The sequence below is a fragment of the Chrysemys picta genome, chromosome 1 (assembly GCF_011386835.1).
Source record: "Chrysemys picta bellii isolate R12L10 chromosome 1, ASM1138683v2, whole genome shotgun sequence".
Classification (NCBI taxonomy): Eukaryota; Metazoa; Chordata; order Testudines; family Emydidae; genus Chrysemys; species Chrysemys picta.
In genome coordinates, this window is record NC_088791.1 from 202,731,607 (window position 1) to 202,752,196 (window position 20,590).

A 20,590-nucleotide genomic window follows, 5' to 3' on the forward strand; every position below is an offset into this window, starting at 1 on the left:
CTACATGGCATTCAATCTAGGCCTTAAACACTAGGAAGGAGTGGTTTTAGATTTTTAGTTTAGGCAGGCTGTGATTTGTCAGTATTTGGCACAACTCCAGATTCAACTTGGAGTGGGGTTAGCTGGCCTACTGGTTGCACAAACTAACTACCATTTATAAAAAATTCCAAAGAATTATAGAACTACGATTTTCTTGGAAAAGGCTGAAGTACCTCACAAAAAGGTCTACAAGTGGTCTCTGAAAGTATGGTTGTGTAAGAGGATGGTTTTTGGCAGCATGCCATTTCCACTTACATAAAAAAATCTAAGTAGAAGAAACCTTCAATATTAACATTAACTTTTAGAGGGGGGGGGCTTCCATTTAGCTAACAGATGTTCAACTCCCACTTAAAAATAAAATTTGCCATTTTTTGCAATCCTATGCAAACAAAGTACACAGCATATGCGCTGTTAGTTTCAGAAGCATGGTGTTTCGACTTGCTGCCTACTGACACCACTGTTATGACAAGCAAGTGTCATTCCAATTCTGGTGAGTGGCTCGGGGGAGAAGGTAACCAACCGCAGATTTCTCTCCGATTCAAAGTTTCAACTGTATCCTTAACACAGCCTGCCATTTTAGGCTAGTAATTATTGACGGGGGGGGGGGGAGGGGGGAGGGAGTCGCTGTCCTGGCATTTCCTCTCGAAGTAGGTCAGACAGCCGGTCCCTGCTCCGAGGAAACACGTGACCGGTCGCCAGCTTAGCGGAGCGGCTGCTCCCTGCAGTATCTGAAATCCCAGCCTGCAGCACCGCCGCACTGAGATGGCTGCCGCAGTGGTAAATGCCGGGGGGGGGGGGGGGGGGGGGGGGGTGAGAAGAGAGCGGGTTCCCCGTCACAGCGCCGCCCAGCGAGGGCCAGACTCGGGGTAACGGGCGAGCGCGCGGCTTGCGTCAGCTCCCCGGGCTACTTGCCCCGCTTCCTCTCCGCGCTCAGGCACGTGGCCAGAGTCCCCACCCCGCGGCACGGATACGGGAGACCCGCGGGCCCGTCGCGACCCCGGGCGTCCCCCTTCCCCCTCGTTAGATGCGGCCACCAGAGGCTCCGCCCGCGGGGGGGGGGGGGGCGGAAGGGAGGAGGCAGCGCGAAGCCGGGTCCGCCCGCGACACTCGCCGGCAGCGTGTGAATTACGTTCTGGCCCAGCTGCGTCACTGGGGCCCAGGCAGGCAGGAGCGGCGCGAGAACAAAGGAGTCTCTCCCCGCCCCCCCGCGCGCCTGTCCCGGAGCGCGCGAGACAAAGGCCCAGCCCGCCGCCTGCCTCCGTCACACGCACAATGGCCGCCATTGTCCGTCCCCCCCCCCAGCCGTTCCTCGCAGCCGCCGCCAGGGGTCCCGGGCCTCACACAAAAGCCGGGCTTGGGGCCTGCTCGCCAGGCCGCAGCGACACGCGCAGCCCGGGGCCCAGGAAACATCCGTCCATCCCTCGCCCCGGCCCCGCCATCGACACCAACGTGGCGATTAGTCGCCCCACGACGGAAACTGCGCAACAATTAAATGCGCAAGAAGCCGGGGGGGGGGATTAAACAAGAAAAATAATTCGCGACGCCATCATCGAGAGGGGATGCCGAGTTCGCAGGTTTCAGGCCAATCGTGACTCGCCATCGTCGATTATCGCACGGCCCCGGCGGACCCTCACCTGCTGGTCTAGACTGAGGGCATTTTCCACCGCCACATGACTCATAACGAGAGATCGTCTCGGGAGGTCGCGCTCCGCGTCTAGAGAATCGGATTCGCCGGGTCTCGAACTCGCCGCTGCTGCTGCTTGTTCGCCTCGAATCGTTTCGCTTCTCTAACTGAAACCCCCCTAGCTCGGCCCGGCCCTTATATACCCCCGCCCCCTCCCTGCCAACGCGCTGACTTCAGCACGCAAACTACGCCCCCTCTCGGCTCGATCCCTTCCCCCACCCGTGCAGCAAGGATCTCGCGAGAGAACCGGCAACTGTGTATTAAGGGAGGGGAGGAATCCAGGACTATCGCGAGATCTCCGCACGCTCGTCCCCTCGGTTTTCGACGGCTGAGGCTCCAGGAATGTCGCGCGAGATCTCCTACCATGGGCTTCTATGACCCCAAGCGGAGCCGCTCGGCTTTCCTGGAGGATACCGCGAGATCTCCTCCTGGTTGCCCCCACCCACCTCCTTATTCTAGGAGAAAAAGATCCCGAAGTCTCGCGAGATATTTTTGCTCTCCCCCTCCCCTCGACTCAGAGCTCGCGAGAACGCTCTGTCAGCCTTTCTCTCGCGCGGGTACGGAACGTTCTCTCCAGAAAGAGCCGGAATCTAGGTCACGTGGGCGGCCCTGCGCGGGCCCGCCGCCATGTTATGAGCTTTGCCGGCGGTGCTGCGCAGAGTCTAATGGAGGCGCGGCCCGGCCCAGGCTCGAGCGCTGCGAGCAGCGGTGGGGCGGGAGAGAAACTGCTCGTATAACCGGGGCGCGGCGTGACCCGTCCGGCCCGACTGTGACCTAGATCGGGAGCCCGGGCAACGGGGCGAGATGACCCCTCCCAGCGGGCTGGTGCCCCGTGGCAGCTCCCCGCACGGTGCAGGCCGGCCTGTCCCTCCCGCCCCCAGGGTCGCTGTTTCTTCCCGTTCCGGAAGATCTAGCCTGCCCCCCCCCCCCCCCCGGTCCCCCATCACCTCAGCTCGGTCACGGGGCTGGTGGGATCCGGGCAGCTGCGTCTGCTCCGGCTTTGGCTGCGGCACCCTGCCTCGTTGCCTCTGCCGCCATCGTCTGCCCAGCACCTGGCACCGAGCCTGGCAGCCCTTGTTGCCTTCATCTCCCCCTTTAGCGTCCCACAGCGGCTGCCCCTCCAGGCGCCCCTACCCCAGCCAGCCTGTGCCAGCAGGTACCAAGATTAATGGTCTACACTGAAATGCACCAGCTTGACTTTTGAGACACGCACTCTACCCATCAGATCTATTTTGCAGTGATGTCAGCTGCGAACTTTGGTTTGGCAGTGATGGCAGCCTTGTTTCACCACAGCTTCTGCCATAAGGGGGGGAAGGGATAGCTCACTGGGTTGAGCATCAGCCTGCCCAAACACAGAGTTGTGAGTTCAATCCTTGAAGGGGCTATTTAGGGAACAGGGGTAAAAATCTGCCTGGGGATTGGTCCTGCTTTGAGCAGGGGTTTAGACTAGATGATTTCCTGAGTGTCCTTCCAACCCTGATATTCTATGATAAGCACAGTTCCCATCAAAATCCATAAAGCCACCACCTTATTCTCAGGATTCAGCTGTGTTGTAATGTCTGCAACGCACTGTTGGCTAGGCAGGCAACTAGCTCTTATTTATTATGCAAGAGCATGATTGTGTGCAGAAAGGGCAGTAACAGTTAAAACAAACTTACATTTCATCCACCTGCTGTATCATTACAAACCTTGGATCTGGTCCTGCAGATATTCGTAATGTCAGTCACTGGAGTAGTCTCATCAAGGTCAGTTAGACTACTCACTGTTAGGTCAGATCCCTCAGTTATAAGTTATCTGCGCCAGGAATTGCACTTTTACTACATATTTATATAGGACTTAACACAACTGGGCACTGATCATGGCCTGTAGGGCCCAGATCCACAAAAGGACTTAGGCACTTAAGTCCAAAAGTTCAGCACTGCCAAGCTCCTCAAAAGCTGCTCAGCTGCTGCGTAACATCCCGTGGCCCCTAGCTTTTTGCCATAAAGAAGAGGTCCTCATACTGGGTGGCACAGAATGGGGGGGTGGGCATGAGAAGCTTTTTTGGGGGAAATTTCACACATTCAGAGCTAGGTGGCTGGAGAGCAGTGGCTGCTGGCCAGGCACCCAGCTCTGAAGGTAGCACCCCCACTAGCAGCAGCAGAGAAATAAGGGTGGGATGGGATTGCCATCCTTCTGCACTGCTGCTGGCAGTGGTGGCGGCACCTTCAGAGCTAGGCACCCGGCCAGCAGCCACCACTCCCTGCTCTGCCTTTAGAGCTGGGTGGCCAGAGAGCAGCAACTGCTGGCTGGGTGCCTTGGCGGGAGGGCATAATCTACTACAGACACAAAGAAGTGGGGGTGGGTGATCAAATAAGTTTGAGAACCACTGTGTTGATGTCCCCATGGCAGCTATGTTTCTGCTGCTGGGCATGTGTGCAACACCTATCTCACACTTAAGCCCCAGCAAGCACCTCAAGCCAGGTGAAGATAGGTATTACCCTCCCTGTCTTGCCTGCAGGACCTGATCTGGTAGGTAAGCTCTCAGCACATGTACTGGATCATTAGACCATATAAGACTCCAGAGGAGTTGGTGCCTCCCTTGTAACCTTTTGTCTAGTTAGTGCTTATAGCTCTCACCTGATAGCTCTCAACCTCAGAGACCTGGGTTCAAAGCCCCTCTCTGTCTGATGGACAAAAGGGATTTGAGCAGGGGTCTCTGACCTCTTGAGAAGTGTCATAACGGCTTCAACAGGAGAGACTGAAAAAGACACACACACGCCCATCAGAATATCTCATAGCCCTATGGTTAGGACACTCCGAAGAGGTGGGACTGGAGATCCCCTCTTCAGATCCTTTCATCCCAGTAAGCAGAGGGGAAAATGAACCTGGGTCTCCTCCATTCCAAGTGAGTGCTCTAACTTGACTTAGGTTCTTTCACAATGTAGATACACCCTTAGCTACAGATGCCATTGGGGTGGGGAGGGGGAGTGGCACATAGAGCCACATCACCTACTTCACAGGGGCTCTTCTTCTACAAACACGGAAGGAGAGGATTCCCACATCATCATAAACATAGGTTGACATATTACTGTTATTTGTACTCTCCTATAATACCTGTGCATTCTCTCCTATTCAGATGTGATTTGCAACCATCTCCTACCCCCAAATTCATAAACAGGCTTCCCCCAATTTTCCCTAAAGTTGAAACCAGACAGTTTGAAGTCCTCTCCTAGGATTAAACTCTAGCAGACTTAGGTACAAGCAAACAACCCTCCAAATGAATTGAACATAGCCCCTTTCACAGACATATAACCAACTATTTAAGGAGCATTCTCTGTTTTTTAAGCAACATATTTACCATTCTTCTGCTTTGTTCCTCCATAAAGCTCTCCTAGCTGAATGTGTCTCAACAGAGTTTAAAAAAAAAAAGCATATCTGTTTTCCCTCCAAATGTGTCTATTTATGTAATTTAAATGTTTGTAGGTGTGTCTCCATCACTAATGATGTCTAAGATTAGTATAAAAATCACTGGTTCTGTATTTTAAAGGAAAACTGTTGGGTAGTTTAGAATCCAAATTTAGTGTTTAGAGGGGAAAGCGTTCTAGAAAACCTATTGTTAACATAAAGATTTTAATTCATTTTCTTCTACATTTTGTTTGGATTTAAACATCCCCCTACAATGTTTGCCACCCTGACACAGTAGCCTCCCCCGGCACCCACACCCCCACCAAGCCCCAACCACCTTCACCTGGACACCCCCACAGATTCCACTTCCCCCTGCACCCGGAACCTCCCAATGAGCCCCTGTGCATCCAGATCTCCCCCCCACTCCCGCATCTGGACCCCCCACTGAGCAGCCCACACCAAGACTGCCCCACACCGAACCCTCTCACCCCACACACTAACCTGTGCATACTTGGATCCTGCCAGGCTAGCCCCATACCTGGATTGGGGGGCAGGGCTGGACATGTGTGCAAGACTCTGTCCCTCTCACTCACTATCTTGGTGCACCTGGCATGGAGGGGTAGGGGACAGGCTTCAACAGTAGATTTGTTTGATGTGTGCATTGCATGTGCTGAAGAAAACCATAATTACGGGACAGGGTCTGTTTTGTGCTGAGAAAACAGTTTAGACTTATTTTATTGAACAACAAAAGGTAGTAGCTGTCCTATCCCAGGAGAACAGGGTGTATTTCTTTCTAAAAAGGTGACACAGAGAAAGAGAAAATCTGATCCAGCAGTCTTTGTGAAAGACATATTTTGACATATGTCATGTAAGGATTTCAGTTTAGTAAGGTTAATAAATACAAAGTGGTTATTAAAAATGAAATTAACTGTGTGGCAAGTGATGCAAGCAGATCTGCTTATGCAAGATACGTGTGCCATAAGGAGAACTTATGTGCAAGATAGAGATCTCAGTTTGGAGTGGGCTATACAAATCTTGTTTTGTTGATGTTGCTTTCCCTTTTCTTCTCCTCCCGCATGTTTGCCTGGAGTTTGGGGAATAAACTGAAAGCTGAATTCAACTGAAGTTCATCTGATTTCAGGTCCTCGCTCACAAATGGACCCAGGTTCACTGGACGCCCAAGTGGAGCAGTTGTATGGAATCAATAGGGATGGTACCAACAGGTGTCTTTAGAAACATCCTGGGGCTCTATAGCCTCTTCTAGTTCCCATAGAAAGAGCTAGAGGTCAAAGGGCAGGTCTACACTAGAAATTTACATCAGCGCAGCTGCAGTGATGTAGCTGTAGCACATCTGGGGAGGATGCTTTAAGCCAATGGGAAAGAGAAGCTCTCCTGCCGACATAGCGCTGTCTACACAGGGAGGGTTAGAGTCAATATAACTATGTCGCTCAGGGGCTGGATTTTTCACATCCTTGAGTGATGTTGTTATACCTCAGTAAGTGCGTAGTGTAGACCTTGCCAAAGACTCCTGTGACTTCAATGGGAATTAGATCAAGCACCTTGAGAAATGACTCTAAAAACCTATAGCAGGGATATAATTTTCTATTACATTTTATAGGATGATGCAAAACATCTATGGAAAAGTGACTCTGTTACCTTTAAAAGTTTTAATTTAAGTAAAATATTACTCTGTTTTAAATTAGGTCTACCAAATTATTTTGCTCTATCTAAAACCAAGAAAAGCTAATGGAAAGGAAAGACGATTGCTTCTACATTAAGATAAATACAGTATTTCTATATTAAGACAATGTTTATATAACTCTAAAACCAGGGAGACATGATTCATAGTTACATGAAAGTGCTTGGTTCTGTTTATTCAAGAATTTGTTTTTATGTTAATGTTGATTTTTAAGTGGTAGCTGGTAAACATGGCAAATAATTAAGTTAAAATTTTAAAAAGGGTGATTATATAATGAACATAAACTGTTTTTGTGATTTTAAGTACATTGTAATTTAACTACCACTAACAATCAGTAAATCCAGAAATTAGACCGATTCATATTATTAAGCCCCTTGCCCCCCAAATATAGAAGTCAAATTATGCCTATGATCTTCCTTACCCCCACACAGCCGAGCAAGCAGAAAGGTACTACATCCCCTCTAAGGGGAATGAGCATTTCTACTTTCACTATCACCCCGGTTCCTTGGTGGTGGTGGCTGCTACAAATGGGAGAGACAAGGACACCAAGCATTGATCCTGAAAGGCAAAGATTTGAAGAGGCTGGACTTGTTTGGATGCAAACTTCATTCTACAGGTAGTCTGCAACTCAGAATTGCAAACCAACAGGTACTCGTGAGCACTATTATTTCACCTACTGGGAGAACATTCTAAAATTTGCAGTAATGGTGGATGGGGGCAAGCCAGTTGCCACAACTGCTATCCAGGACAGTTTGGATGATGTAAATGCAGCCCAGTCTCAAGATCTGCTGAAAAGAAAGGGCAAGGGTTATAGGAAATAACATCCGTCACCCTCTTTTTCAGCATCAGTATGCTCATCCCGTCCAGCCATCTCATTCAAACAGACATTTTGTTTCATTGGTCAAGGGCAATGTACCAGTTACTCTAGTTCCATCTGTTTCCCACCTTTTGTTTACAAATCACTTGCCCACTTCCTATGTGCTTGGACCGACATAACATCGGATTGGTGGGTCTTAAGGATGGTGGAACTAGGATACGCCCTTCATTCAATTAATTTCTACTCCTCCTTCCCACCCCCGTTCTCCACCACTCTCACGAGATCGTCCTTCAACAAGAGGTTCAATTGCTTCTTCAGGCAGGAGCCATAGAGGAAATCCCATTGAGCTTCTATTCTCACTAATTCCTTATCCCCAAAGCAAAAGGAGGTCTCAGGCCTATTTTAGATCTAAGAGAGTTGAACAAATTCCTGAAGAAAATAAAATTCTGCACGATTACCCTAGTCTCGATTATTGCCCCCCTTGAACAGGGGGACTGGTATGCTGCCCTCAAACTTAAAGGATGCTTACTTCCATGTCGCAATACGAGACAACCTTCAGAAGTTTCTCAGATTTGTGGCAGATGAGTCCACTATCAGTTCACATTCGGTCTCTCAGCTGCTCCTCAGGTGTTCACAAAGTGCCTGGCAGTGGTGGCAGCACATCTACAAAAATCAGGAGTTCGTGTGTTCCTGTCCCTGGACTACTGGTTGATGAGAGACTGGTCTGAGGCTCAGGTGTTATCCAGTGTAACCACCATCCTGTCCACATTCAACGTCCTGGATCTTCTAGTAAATTGGAGCAAGTCAGTCCTAAAACTGGTACAGAGGATAGAGTTCATTGGAGAAGTCTTAGACTTCACAAAGGCCAAGGCCAAGGCTTTGCTACCAGAATCCAGATTCAAAACACTGCAAGGCTTGGTGCTGCAACTGAAAGCATATCCTCTCAACATGGCATGCAGCTGCCTCAGTCTGTTGGGTCACATGGCAGCATTGTATCTATGTGGTTCAACACGCCAGACTGCATCTCCTTAATCTGCATGCACGGCTAGTGTTGGTATATGTCCCAAGTTGTCATCATTTGGACAAAGTAGTTTAGGTGCCCTTGTCAGTTTTGTCATCTAGGGATTGGTGGATGCACCCTCTGAAAGTCTGTGTGGGGATCCCCTTTATCCCCCTGCTACCAACCCTCACTCTAGTCACAGATGCATCAGCCCTGGGCTGGGGGCTCATATGAGGTCCCTGCAGACTCAAGGTCTCTGGTCGTCTCAGGATCTAATGGTTTATGACTAGCCTATTCAGCTTTCCTCCCACATATAGTAGGAAAGAAAAAACGGTTACTCACCTTTTTGTAACTGTTGTTCTTCGAGATGTGTTGTTCATGTCCATTCCAAGCAGGTGTGTGCATTGTGCACGCCAGCTGAAAGATTTTTACCATAGCAGCGTCTGTAGGGTCGGCTTCGGCGCCCCCTGGAGTGGCACCTTCATGGCGCCGTATATAGGAGCCCGCCGACCCTCCACCCCCTCAGTTCCTTATTTCCGGCACTCCGACAGAGGGGCAGGAGGGTGGGTATTGGAATGGACATGAACAACACATCTCGAAGAACAACAGTTACAAAAAGGTGAGTAACCATTTTTTCTTCTTTGAGTGATTGTTCATGTCCATTCCAAGCAGGTGACTCACAAGCCTGAACCTAGGTGGTGGGGTCGGAGGTCACTGCAGACTGGAGTATTGCATAGCCAGAGGCTGCATCATCTCTATCCTGGCGCATGATGGCATAGGGCACCGTAAAGGTGTGGATTGAGGACCACATGGCTGCTCTACAAATTTTCTGCATCGGGACCTGTGCCAGGAACGCAGCGGAGGAGGCCTGCGCTCTTGTGGAGTGGGCTGTGATAGGCGGGGCTGGTATGTTAGACCGACGCTAACATTCTCAGATGCAGGTTTTAATCCAAGAGGAGATCCGCTGAGACGAGACCAGGAGCCCTTTCATCCTGTCAGCCACAGCGACAAAAAGTTGGGTTGATTTCCTGAAGGATTTAGTCCTTTCAATATAGAATGCCAGGGCCCTGCGAACATCCAGGGAGTGCATCCTACGCTCCTTAGCGGAGGAGTGTGGCTTTGGATAGAAGACCGGGAGAAAGATGTCTTGACACATGGGAAACTGGGAGACTACTTTAGGAAGGAACGCAGGGTGCGGCCTGAGTTGGACCTTGTCTTTGTAGAAGACAGTGTATGGAGGCTCTGATGTCAGTGCTCTGAGCTCTGAGACTCTCCTGACTGATGTGATAGACACTAGAAACGTGACCTTATATGAAAGATATGACAGTGAGCACGAAGCCAGAGGCTCAAAAGGTGGCCCTGTGAGGGTGGACAGGACCAAATTGAGGTCCCAAGCCGGGACTGGGTGACGAGTATGCGGGAACAGTCTGTCCAGACCCTTGAGGAAGCAACTAACCAAAGGGTTTGCAAAACTGAGCTACCTCCCACTCCAGGGTGGAACACTGAGATAACCGCTAAGTGGACTCGAACCGAAGAGGGGGAGAGTCCTAGTTGTCTCAGATGAAGCAAATAGTCCAGTATGAGAGGGATTGGGGTGAGCAAAGGAGCTTGACCCCGCTGCTCGGCCCAGATGGAGAAGAGCTTCCACTTGGACATGTACGTGGTCCCGGTGGAGGGTTTCCTACTACCAAGAAGCACCTGCCTGACCTGACGAGAGCATTGCATCTCCACAGAGTTTAGTCATGGAGCATCCAGGCTGTGAGGTGGAGCGACTCTAGGTTCGGGTGACGTAGGCGACCCCAATCCTGTGTGATCAAGTCTGGGAGCAGGGGCAGCCTGAGGGGCGCCCGTATGGACATGTGCAGGAGCGATGTGTACCAGTGTTAACGTGGCCAGGCCGGCGCTATCAGGATGACACGAGCGTGATCCCTGCGAACCTTGAGGATTACCCTGTGAACCATGGGAATCGGGGGAAAAGCGTAAAGTAGGCCGTCTTCCCAGGAGAGGAGGAAGACGTCCGTCAGGGACCCCGGACTGCGTCCCATGAGGGAGCAGAATTGCTGACACTTCCTGTTCTCTCTCGAGGCAAACAGGTCTATCTGGGGATGGCCCCAGAGCCGGAAAACTGAGAGCACTACATCCCGGCGGCTAGACCACTCGTGATCGTGGAATGAGCGGCTGAGAGCGTCTGCCAACCCGTTCTGCTTCCCCGGTAGGTAAGCTGCTGTCAGGTGAATTGTGTTCTGTACATAAAAGTCCCATAACGTAAGGGCTTCCCGGCATAGGGGAGAGGAGCGTGCATCACCCTGTTAGTTGATATAGAACATCGCTGGTGTGTTGTCCGTAAGGACGGAAACACACCTGCCTGCTAGGTGGGGTTTGAAGGTCCTGCATGCCGGACGCACCACTTGTAATTCCCTGACGTTGATGTGTAAAGAAAGGTCCTCTCGTGCCGAAATACCTTGGGTTCTGAGGTTCCCCAGATGCACTCCCCACCCGAGCTCCGACACGTCCGTTACCAGGAACAGAGAGGGCTGGGGGCTAAGAAAGGGTACTCCCGTGCAGACCTCCCGTGGGTCGAGCCACCACTGAAGGGAATCCAGCACCGGTCGAGGGAGCGTTACTACAGAGTCTAGGGAGTCCCTGGCCGGCCGGCACACCTTCACCAACCAGGACTGAAGCGGGCGCAGTCTGAGCCTGGCGGGGGCTCACCACATAGGTGCACGCTGCCATGTGACCCATTAACTTGAGGCAATTTCTTGCAGTAGTGGTCAGGTAACGTTGGAGACCGAGAATAATGTTGGACATGGTCCAGAATCTGGACTCTGGGAGGTACACTCTGGCATGTGTCAAATCCAGGACCGCCCCTATAAATTCTATTCTTTGGGTTGGAGATAATGTGGACTTGGCCTCGTTCAGTAGGAGACTGAGCTCGAGAAAGGTCTTCCTGATGAAGACCACCTGAGCCTCCACCTGTTCCTTGGCATGGCCCTTGATGAGCCAATCGTCCAGGTAGGGAAAAACTTGAATTCCCTGCTTGCGCAGGAAGGCTGCCACGACTGCCATGCACTTCGTGAAGACCCTTGGGGCTGTTGACAGTCCGAAGGGTAGAACTGTAAACTGAAGATGGGAGTTGCCTACAACGAATCTGAGGTAACGCCTGTGCTGAGGAATTATTGCGATATGAAAGTATGCGTCCTTTAAGTCGAGGGCGGCATACCAGTCTCCTGGATCCATGGAAGGTATGATGGAAGATAGGGAGACCATGTGGAACTTGAGCTTTTTTACAAACTTGTTTAGACGCCGCAAGTCCAGAATAGGTCTGAGGCCCCCTTTCGCTTTCGGTATTAGGAAATAGCAGGAATAGAAGCCCCTGCCCCTGAACCCCTGAGGAACTTCCTCCACTGCCCCTGCTGCAAGGAGGGACTGCACTTCCTGAATTAGAAGTTGCTCATGAGAGGGGTCCCTGAAGAGGGACGGTGAGGGGGGCTGGTGGGGCGGGAGGGAGGAGAACTGGATAGAATATCCCCTCTCTACCGTGCGGAGTACCCAACTGTCCAATGTGATTCGGGCCCAAGCATGATAGAAGGGGGACAGACGTGACAAAAAGGTAGGGTTGGACTGATCCAGAGTTGTGACCAGTAGGTCGTCCCCGACCGTCCCATCAAAATGGGGGCCTAGGCCCCAGTGGAGGCCTTGGTTGGACAGACAACGGGCTGGAGGGTTGTTGTTGCTGCCTCCTTCTGCCAGTCCTGGCCCGCCTGCGCAAAGTGTCCGTGCGGTTCTGAGGCTGGTACGGCCGCGGGGCCTGAGGCGGCCTGAACTGCCTACTTTGGGTAACGGGTGTGTAAGCCCAGTGATCGAAGGGTAGCCCTCGAATCCTTTAGGCTATGCAGCCTCTTATATGTCTTTTCAGAGAAGAGCATGGGCCCTTCGAAGGGGAGATCCTGGATGGTCTGTTGGACCTCATGTGGAAGGCCTGAGACCTGAAGCCAGGCTCCCCACCTCATGACCAGCCCAGTCACCAATGTGCGTGAGGCTGCATCCGCCGCATCCAAGGCTGCCTGGAGGGATGCTCGGGTAATTAATTTCCCTTCTTCAACTAGGGCTGAGAACTCGGTTCGCGATTCCTGAGGAAGGAGTTCAGTGAACCTAGACAGTGCCGAGCATGTGTTGTGACCATATCGGCTCACTATAGCCTGTTGATTGGCTATACGCAACTGCAGCCCCCCGGTGGAGTACACCTTTCTCCAAAACAGGTCCAATTTCTTGGCCTCCCTGTTTTTCGGTGTAGCCCCTTGGAACCCCTGACGCTCCCTTTGGTTGGCCGCATCGACCACTAGGGAGTCCGGCGGAGGGTGAGCATAAAGGTGTTCATGGCCCTTGGAGGGGACAAAATATCGCCTCTCTGTCCTCTTGGCCGTGGCGGCTAATGAGGCTGGTGTCTGCCACAAGGTGCAGGATGTGTCCGCAGTAGTTTTTATCAGGGGCAGGGCTACCCTGGACGGGCCCGATGGGGCCAGGATGTCGACCACCGGATCCGGATCCACCTCAATCTCCTCAGCTTGGATCGAGAGGCTCTGGGTTGCACGTGTAAGTAGCTGTTGGAGGATCCTGTTGTCCTCTAGGGCCAGTGCCGCTGAAGTACCCGTGACCGGCTCATCCGGAGAGGACGAGGAGGAGATCACCTGCAAAGGGCCTTCCTCTATACCCTCGGCTCCCATAGGGGCCTGCGGCACACAGTACTCTGGTTGCCTGGCCGGTGCGGGTGCAGGATGCGGCACCGCGGCCGGTACTGGAGTCGACACCGAATGATGAGGCGTGCTGGGCGGTGCCTGCGGCGTCGGAACCATGGTCCCCGCCGGTGCCTGACTAGGCAGTGCCGGGGTCTGTTATGGCACACTCCTGTCAGACGGCGGTGCCAGTGGTGGAGGCATTTGAGCTGGAGCCATCGACGTCGATAAGACCGATGCGGACCTTGAGCGGGGCCCATACGCCTATCCCACGGACTGATGGTAGGCCCAAGGAGTCCAGAACGGCCACTGGGGGGCGGTTGCCACTGCTGTTGCCACTGCTGCGGATAAGGCTGGAGGCTCACCCGCGAGGTCAACCGCCTGCTCCTCGATCTACTGGAGCGGTACGACTCCGCCTCCGAGTCTGAGGTCTCCAAATAGGAAGACCTAGGGGGAGCAGTACCCACTGTCGCTGGAGAGTGGTGCCGCTGGGCTGGAGAATGTTCTCTCTGCTCTGGTGCCGCTGGGGTGGCGTGGTGCGGGGACCGTGGCAACAACATAGCCGGCTTGCCCCGTGATTGTATAGAGGGCCGGGCCATGGTCGGAGGCTCTTTCCACCAGCGCGGCGACACCAGCATCGGGAGGCTTAGTAAGTCTGAGGCTGCCTCGAACGCCTCCGGCGTCGATGGGAGGCACATTTCCTCGACGAGGTCTGGGGATGTAGGCCTGTCCGGACTCAACCGTGCCCTCTCCGGGGTGGGAGTCAACGGAGTAGCAGAATGAGTCTGTAGCACGGCCTGTCCCGCAGCACTCGTGGACAGCGCCGGCCCTTTAGGGTCCTGGTGGGGTGAACGTCCCCTCACCGGCCTCTTCTTTTTAACTGGCACCGGGGATGGTGAACGGTGCCTCACTGACGCCGATTTCCTATGTGCCGACGCTCTCCTGTGCCGGGGTTATGAGGTTTTGGCCTCATGATGTATTACCGGTGCCGGGGCGCTGTGCACCGACGATGAAGTGCTGGGCACCAGGTCAGCCGGCCCAGGGTCCGAATGTGGCTGCAGGGCCGCTTCCATTAGCAATACCTTGAGCCTTTGCTCTCTGGCTTTGAGAGTCCTGGGGCGAAATGCTCTGCAGATAGTGCACCTGTCTCTTTGGTGGCTCTCCCCGAGGTACCGTAGGCAAGAAGAGTGCGGGTCACTCTTTGGCATGAACTTCCCGCAGTCCTTGCAGAGTTTAAACCCTGGGGACCCGGGCATGCCCCAGCGGGGCAACGAGTACGTTGAGGAAACCCCCCAACAACTATCTATCTATACTAACTCTAAAACTAACTAAGCTATTTACAAGAAGAAAACGGGACACTGCCAAGGTTGCTGAAGAGCAAGCGAAGTTCCAGCTAGCTGTCACCGGCGGTAAGAAGGAACTGAGGGGGTGGGGGGTCGGCGGACCCCTATATACGGCGCCATGAAGGCGCCACTCCAGGGGGTGCTGAAGCCGATCCTATGGACGCTGCTATGGTAAAAATCTTCCGACTGGCGTGCACGTGGCGCGCACACACCTGCTTGGAATGGACATGAACAATCACTCGAAGAAGAACTTGTTAATTCTAACAGACAATTCTGCGACTATGTTTTACATAGACAGGTAGAAGCACAGTTGGCCCAGTTATGCCAGGAGGCAATTTGCATCGCTGCTTACCTTCCAAGGAAGCAGAACACGTTGGTGAATCAACTGACCAGGACCTTCTCTGAACACCACCAGTGGTTTTTACTCACAGAAAGACCAAATCCATCTTCCAGCTCTGGGAGCCTTCCCAAGTGTACCTGTTTTCAACAAAATCCAACGAAAATGCCATCAGTTTTGTTCCCAGGGGGGTCTCACCCCAGGCTTACTGATAAATACTTTTCTGCTACCCTGGAGCGACCCACTCCTGTATGCCTTCCCTCCGATTCCCTGGCTGCTCAGAGTGTTGTTCAAAGTCAAACAAAACCCTGTGCGTCTCATCCTTATAGCACCGGCGTGGCTCCAACAACAGTGGGACTCGACCCTACTGACCTCAGTCAAGCCTCTGCTGTCTCTCTCACTGGAGCCAGACATGATTTCTGAGGATCATGGCTGCCTGCTCCATCCCAACCTATGAGCCCACCACCTGACAGTATGGATGCTTCATGATTAACACCTTTGGAGAAATCCTGTTCTAAGGATGTTCAGAATGTATTTCTGAATAGTAGAAAACCCTCAACTGGGGCACTTACCTGGCTAAATGGAAATGCTTCTCTATTTGGTCCTGTCAAAAAGGTGTATCCTTACACCATGCACCCTTGAACCTCATACTGGACTATCTCCTATGTGTAAAACATCAGAGTTTGGCAATTAGCTCTGTAAGAATACATCTGGCAGCTAGTTCAGCCTGCCATACCTCAGTGGATAATAGATACCTTTTTCCCAAACCTGTCATTACCAGATTCCTAAATGGATTGGTCAGATTGTACCCACATGTGCAAGATGCTATACTTCCTTTGGAGTCTGAACTTGGTCCTAGCAAAGTTGATGGGACCACATTTGAATCCCTTGCAACTTGCTCTTTGCTCCACCTCGCTATGAAGGTAGCATTTTTATTTGCCATTACCTCAGTCAGAAGGGTGGGCGAGTTGAGATCCCTAGCATCAGAGTCTCCTTATACAGTTTTCCATAAGGATAAAGTTTATCTTCGCCTTCACACAAAATTTCACATGACGGTAATCTCTAATTTTCATGTTAACTGGGCAGGCTATTTGCTGACGTTCCATGCATATGGAGATGAGGAGAGACTTCATTCACTGGATGTGAAAAGGGCTTTAACTTTCTACCTGGAGCATACTAAGTCATTTAGATCCTCCACGCAGTTGTTTGTTGTGGACAGAGCTAAGGGCCAACCAGTTTCCACTCAGATAATCTCATCTGGATTATTTGGATCTCTTCATGCATTCGTTTATGCTACTAATTGGCTAATATAACCCCGCCAGCTAGAGTACTGGCAAATTCTACTTGCGTCCAGGTATCTTCAGCAGCTTTCTTGGTGCGCGTACTGATCATAGATATTTGTGAAGTAGCAACTTGGTCATCGATCCACACTTTTACTTCTCATTGTGCCAGTTCCCATCAATCTTGGGATGATGCCAATTTCAGGCAGATTGTCCTATAATCACTGTTCAGGTAGACGCTGAGCCCACCTCCATGTTTGTCTGCTTGTAATCACCAACAGTAGAATGGACATGTGCAGAGACTCATGAAAAACTGGTTACCTACCTTCCTATAACTGTTCTTTGAGCTGTGTTGCACATGTCCATTCCATGATCCGTCCTCTTTCCTCTCTCTTTTGGAGTGTATCCAGTACAAAGGAAGTGAGAAGGGTTCTGGTCAGCTCTGCCCTTTTATACCCGCACACAGTGGTGTGTGGTGACAGAGGGTGCTTGAGCCACCTTGATGGGTCCTGGTGAGGAAAAGAGTTATCTGACAACTGAGCACGTGGCATGCAACTACAGTGGTATGGACATATGCAACACAACTCAAAGAACAACAGTTACAGAATCATTTTTTATTAAATACAAAATGGAACATTTCCAACAGGAGAGAGTGAGAGAAGCCCACCCCAGAATACCTAGTAGCCTGCTGGTTTGGACATTCACCTGAGCTGTGAGAGACCAGGGCTCAAGTGTCTGCTCCAAACAAGCGGTGCTGGGATTTCAATCTGTCTCTCCCACATTCCAGGTGAGCACCCTACCCACTGGACTGTTGTTGGTCTTGCTGTTTTTTCACAAGAAAGGGGTGGTTTAGGTTCCCTACTCTAGGAGAGCATTCACAGCTCAGACTCCCAAGCAGAACAAGGCACCTCCCTCCAGTCCATTGGTCAAGAACCTAAATATCTTTGAGGAGTTCTATGCCCTGCCCGTCTTCTGCATTTAATTCCTGGTTAACTTAGCCTAAGTTTGTTGGTTTCTGAGACTTCCTTTCTTGGATGCCTAACTCTGGCCATACAATGCAAGGAGAAACTGGGTGCCTCACTCAGGGCTGAGAATTCCACCAGGCAGCAGAGCACCTAAGGGGTTAGATATTGCAACACTTAAGTACCTTTGTGAATCTAGCCCTTTATGTATAGCCAGGCCTTCAGCCTGCAGTCCTGCAAGCTTCTCTGTACATGGGGTCTGCCCATGTGGAACTGTCCACAGCATTATAAGCATCAGTTTCCCCTGTTATTTTTATGGGATTTTCATACAGCAACAGGGAAAAAATAAAATAAAATATGATTGTCCAACCACAAAAAGTAGCAAGGGGATGTGTGTGTCAGAAGAAGGGGTGGTTCATGAAGGGGTAGTTTGATTTTGGTTTTTAATTGACTAGATTTAAAGTTGATCATTTTAAGTGCAATGTAAAAAGTAAATAAATAACGTAACTAGGGGTTAAGGAGCTGCTCTGGGCTCAGCCTGCCAGACGTGCAAGGCATGCACAGGCTGGAGGAGAAGATTAAAAAGGGAGCAGAGCAGCTCACTTGTGGGCATACCTGGGAAGAGGACAGACTGTCAACCCTCAGCCCCTGAGCAAAGGACTGACTGAAGGCAGGAGCTTCCCAGACAACCACTGCCTGAAGCCCTCCCTGAGGGAAGTGAGGGCCAGTCTCGACCCTGAGCAGGATTCATTCCCCTCTGTCTCATTAATTCAGTTTATTTACATTAATTCCCCCTGCTTTTTATTCACAGACAACCCTGGAAGGGAAGAGACTTTTAAGTGACCTGGTCAGAGGGCTAGGTCACAGGAAGAGACATGTTGCTGCAGAAGTGGAGCAGCCACTAGTGGGAGACCTGCAGTGGAGAGAGAGCTGCTATTTCATGCCTGGACAAAAGGAAGCACCAGCAGTGAGTGGACCCCTTCTCAAGGACACACAAAGCCTCTGCTGTAGGGGCAGGGGAACAATGGAAGGCAGTATACAGAGTCCCTGATGTAATTTTATGCTTTGTTGTGTCTGGATCATCTGCCATATGAGATCTCACTCTGACACAAATTTAATTAACAAACTCTAGCTTTATTGTGGCTGCTTACAACATGGCTTCTTCAGCCTCATAGCTTTGCTACACTTGCAGATGTAGAGTGCTGGGAGTTAAACCAGCCTTTGGAGATCGCAGCAGGGCAAACGCTGCTGTGTGTTTACACTGTCAGCTGTAAGTGCACGGGCGTGGCCACATTAGCAGCTCTTGCAGTGCTACAAAGTGTGGTAGCCAGTGTGCAAGTGGCTGCAACGTGCTTTTCAAATGGGGGGGTTGGAGTGTGACAAGGAGTGTGTTGTGTGTATGTGTGGGGAGAGACAGTGTGTTCTGGGGGGCAGAGAGTATGTCAGCATGCTGCCTTGTAAGTTCAGACAGCAGCAGACCTCTCTCCCCCCCCACACACTCACAACAGCAGCATTCCACACAATTTGAAAACAATGAGAAGAGTGGCCACTTGACTTCAGGGGATTATGGGACGTTTCCAGAGGGCAATCACTGCGCAGTAATGCAACACGTTGTCCACACTGATGCCCGGGCATTTCAGCTGGAGCGCAGCAAGCTTTATGCTTCTCGTGGAGGTTGATTACCAGGAGTGCTCCAGCTGCAGAGTTCAGGCACTCTACGTGCCTTGCCGGTGTGGACACCTCAGGAATTAGGGCGCCCAAGGCTGCTTTAATGCGCTCTAACTTGCAAGTGTAGCCAAGCCCTCAGACAGTTCCCCAGGAGGTGTCGCTTCCAAACAGTTTCCCACAGAAAACAATATGCTGCCTGAAAGGGGCTGTTAGCAGTTTCATATTGCTACATCCCTTCTCTTTAAAAGAAAACCGTCTAGCACCCCAGCAATAACTGATAACCTAATCTAACATATTCCTTTCTGATGCTGACTGTTCTTGCAGTTACTGTATCCATCACCTTACAAGTTTGTCTATCTATATACCTGTACAACTTGGAAGTCCATCACACAGAATCCCTCAGATGAGCAGGTCTTTTAACAATCTGCCCTCCTCTAGTACAGTGTGATTCACTGGTACCGCCCTGGTGCTGCCTTCCTCCTGTCTGGTCAACCACAGTCTCTAGGCTTGGTGTTGCTGGAGTCTCCATCAAAACACCCTCTTCTTCCTGTTTTTCCTTTGGTAGGCCTCTGACACTGTCCTCTTCTACAACTCTGGCTCGGGATTCTCCTGCAGTAGAACACTACCGTGTGTTGTCTGTATTGTCCTTAGAGGTTTCTTTTGTTTTCTTGAGGTGCCTACAGTTTCACCTCACTATCTCTCCATTGTCCATGTGGACTTGATGAAATCTCTGTTTTCCTGCTTGCACCACTGTAGCTTTGTGCCAGAACTTATCCTGTTTTGTTAATGGTTGTATATGCACTTTGTCACCTGACTCCAGATCTGTTGTTGTAAAACACTTGTCTTTTTCTGTTGGTTTCTCCATAGTCGCCAAGGAAAGCACCGCAGTACCCAAGCTCTAACAACCTTCTGCTTGTCAGCAAGAGTGTCTTCGTTCTCTGGCTCATCAGTCTTTGGGCCGGCTACAATTTAGGCGTTGTGAGGGAGTATTCCTATGATTAGTAGTGCTAAGTATGGGTCAGCATCTGCAGTTTTTGCTTTTCTCAACAGTTACTTTAACAGTTTTTACTGCTGAATCTACTTTGCTATTGCTTTGAGGATACCCCGGTGAAGATGTTATGTGATCAAAATCCCAGTTCTTACTGAACTTCTGGAACTCTTCTGAAACAAATTGTGGTCTGTTATCAGAAAATACGATACCTGGTATTCCATTCCATGCAAAGTGTGCTTTTCTTTTCCATGTGACTGTTCTGGATCCTGTGTTTGGTAAATAGTCTATCTCCCAGAAATTGGAAAAATAGTCTACAATGATCATGTCCTTTGTCCCCAAAGGTAAAACAAATCCACTCCCATCTTCGCCAATGGTCTTTCTGGAACTTTTTGCTGCCACGGGGTCTCTTTTGTTTGACAGTCTTCCCAGGATCTGTATACATCACACTTTTCCACGAATATCCATAATTGCTCATTCATTCCTGGCCAGTACAGTAACTCCTCACTTAACGTTGTACTTATGTTCCTGAAAAATGTGACTTTAAGTGAAACAATGTTAAGCGAATCCAATTTCCCCATAAGAATTAATGTAAACGAGGGGGTTAGGTTCCAGGGAATTTTTTTTCACCAGACAAAAGACTATATTATATA

General features: G+C 50.8%; 1 protein-coding gene and 1 long non-coding RNA gene across 5 annotated transcripts in view; one reads left to right on the forward strand and one right to left on the reverse strand.

Moving 5' to 3' along the window:
• DDX3X (DEAD-box helicase 3 X-linked) overlaps positions 1–2,458 on the reverse strand; it is a 36,889-nt gene extending 34,431 nt beyond the window's left edge. For 3 of the 4 annotated variants that reach the window (XM_005301759.5, XM_005301758.5, XM_008170892.4), the window contains exon 1: positions 1,674–2,097. In XM_005301759.5, the coding sequence (XP_005301816.1) occupies positions 1,674–1,718 (45 nt within the window). In that variant the 5' untranslated portion in view covers positions 1,719–2,097. Of the gene's footprint in view, positions 1–1,673 lie in introns of all 4 variants that reach the window. The other variant, XM_008170893.4, reaches the window with a different exon arrangement.
• Positions 709–18,239, forward strand: LOC122174580 (uncharacterized). Its single transcript, XR_006176621.2, has 2 exons — positions 709–816; positions 18,093–18,239. It is a non-coding gene; the product is annotated as an uncharacterized LOC122174580 (long non-coding RNA).
• The last annotated feature ends 2,351 nt before the right edge of the window (positions 18,240–20,590 follow it).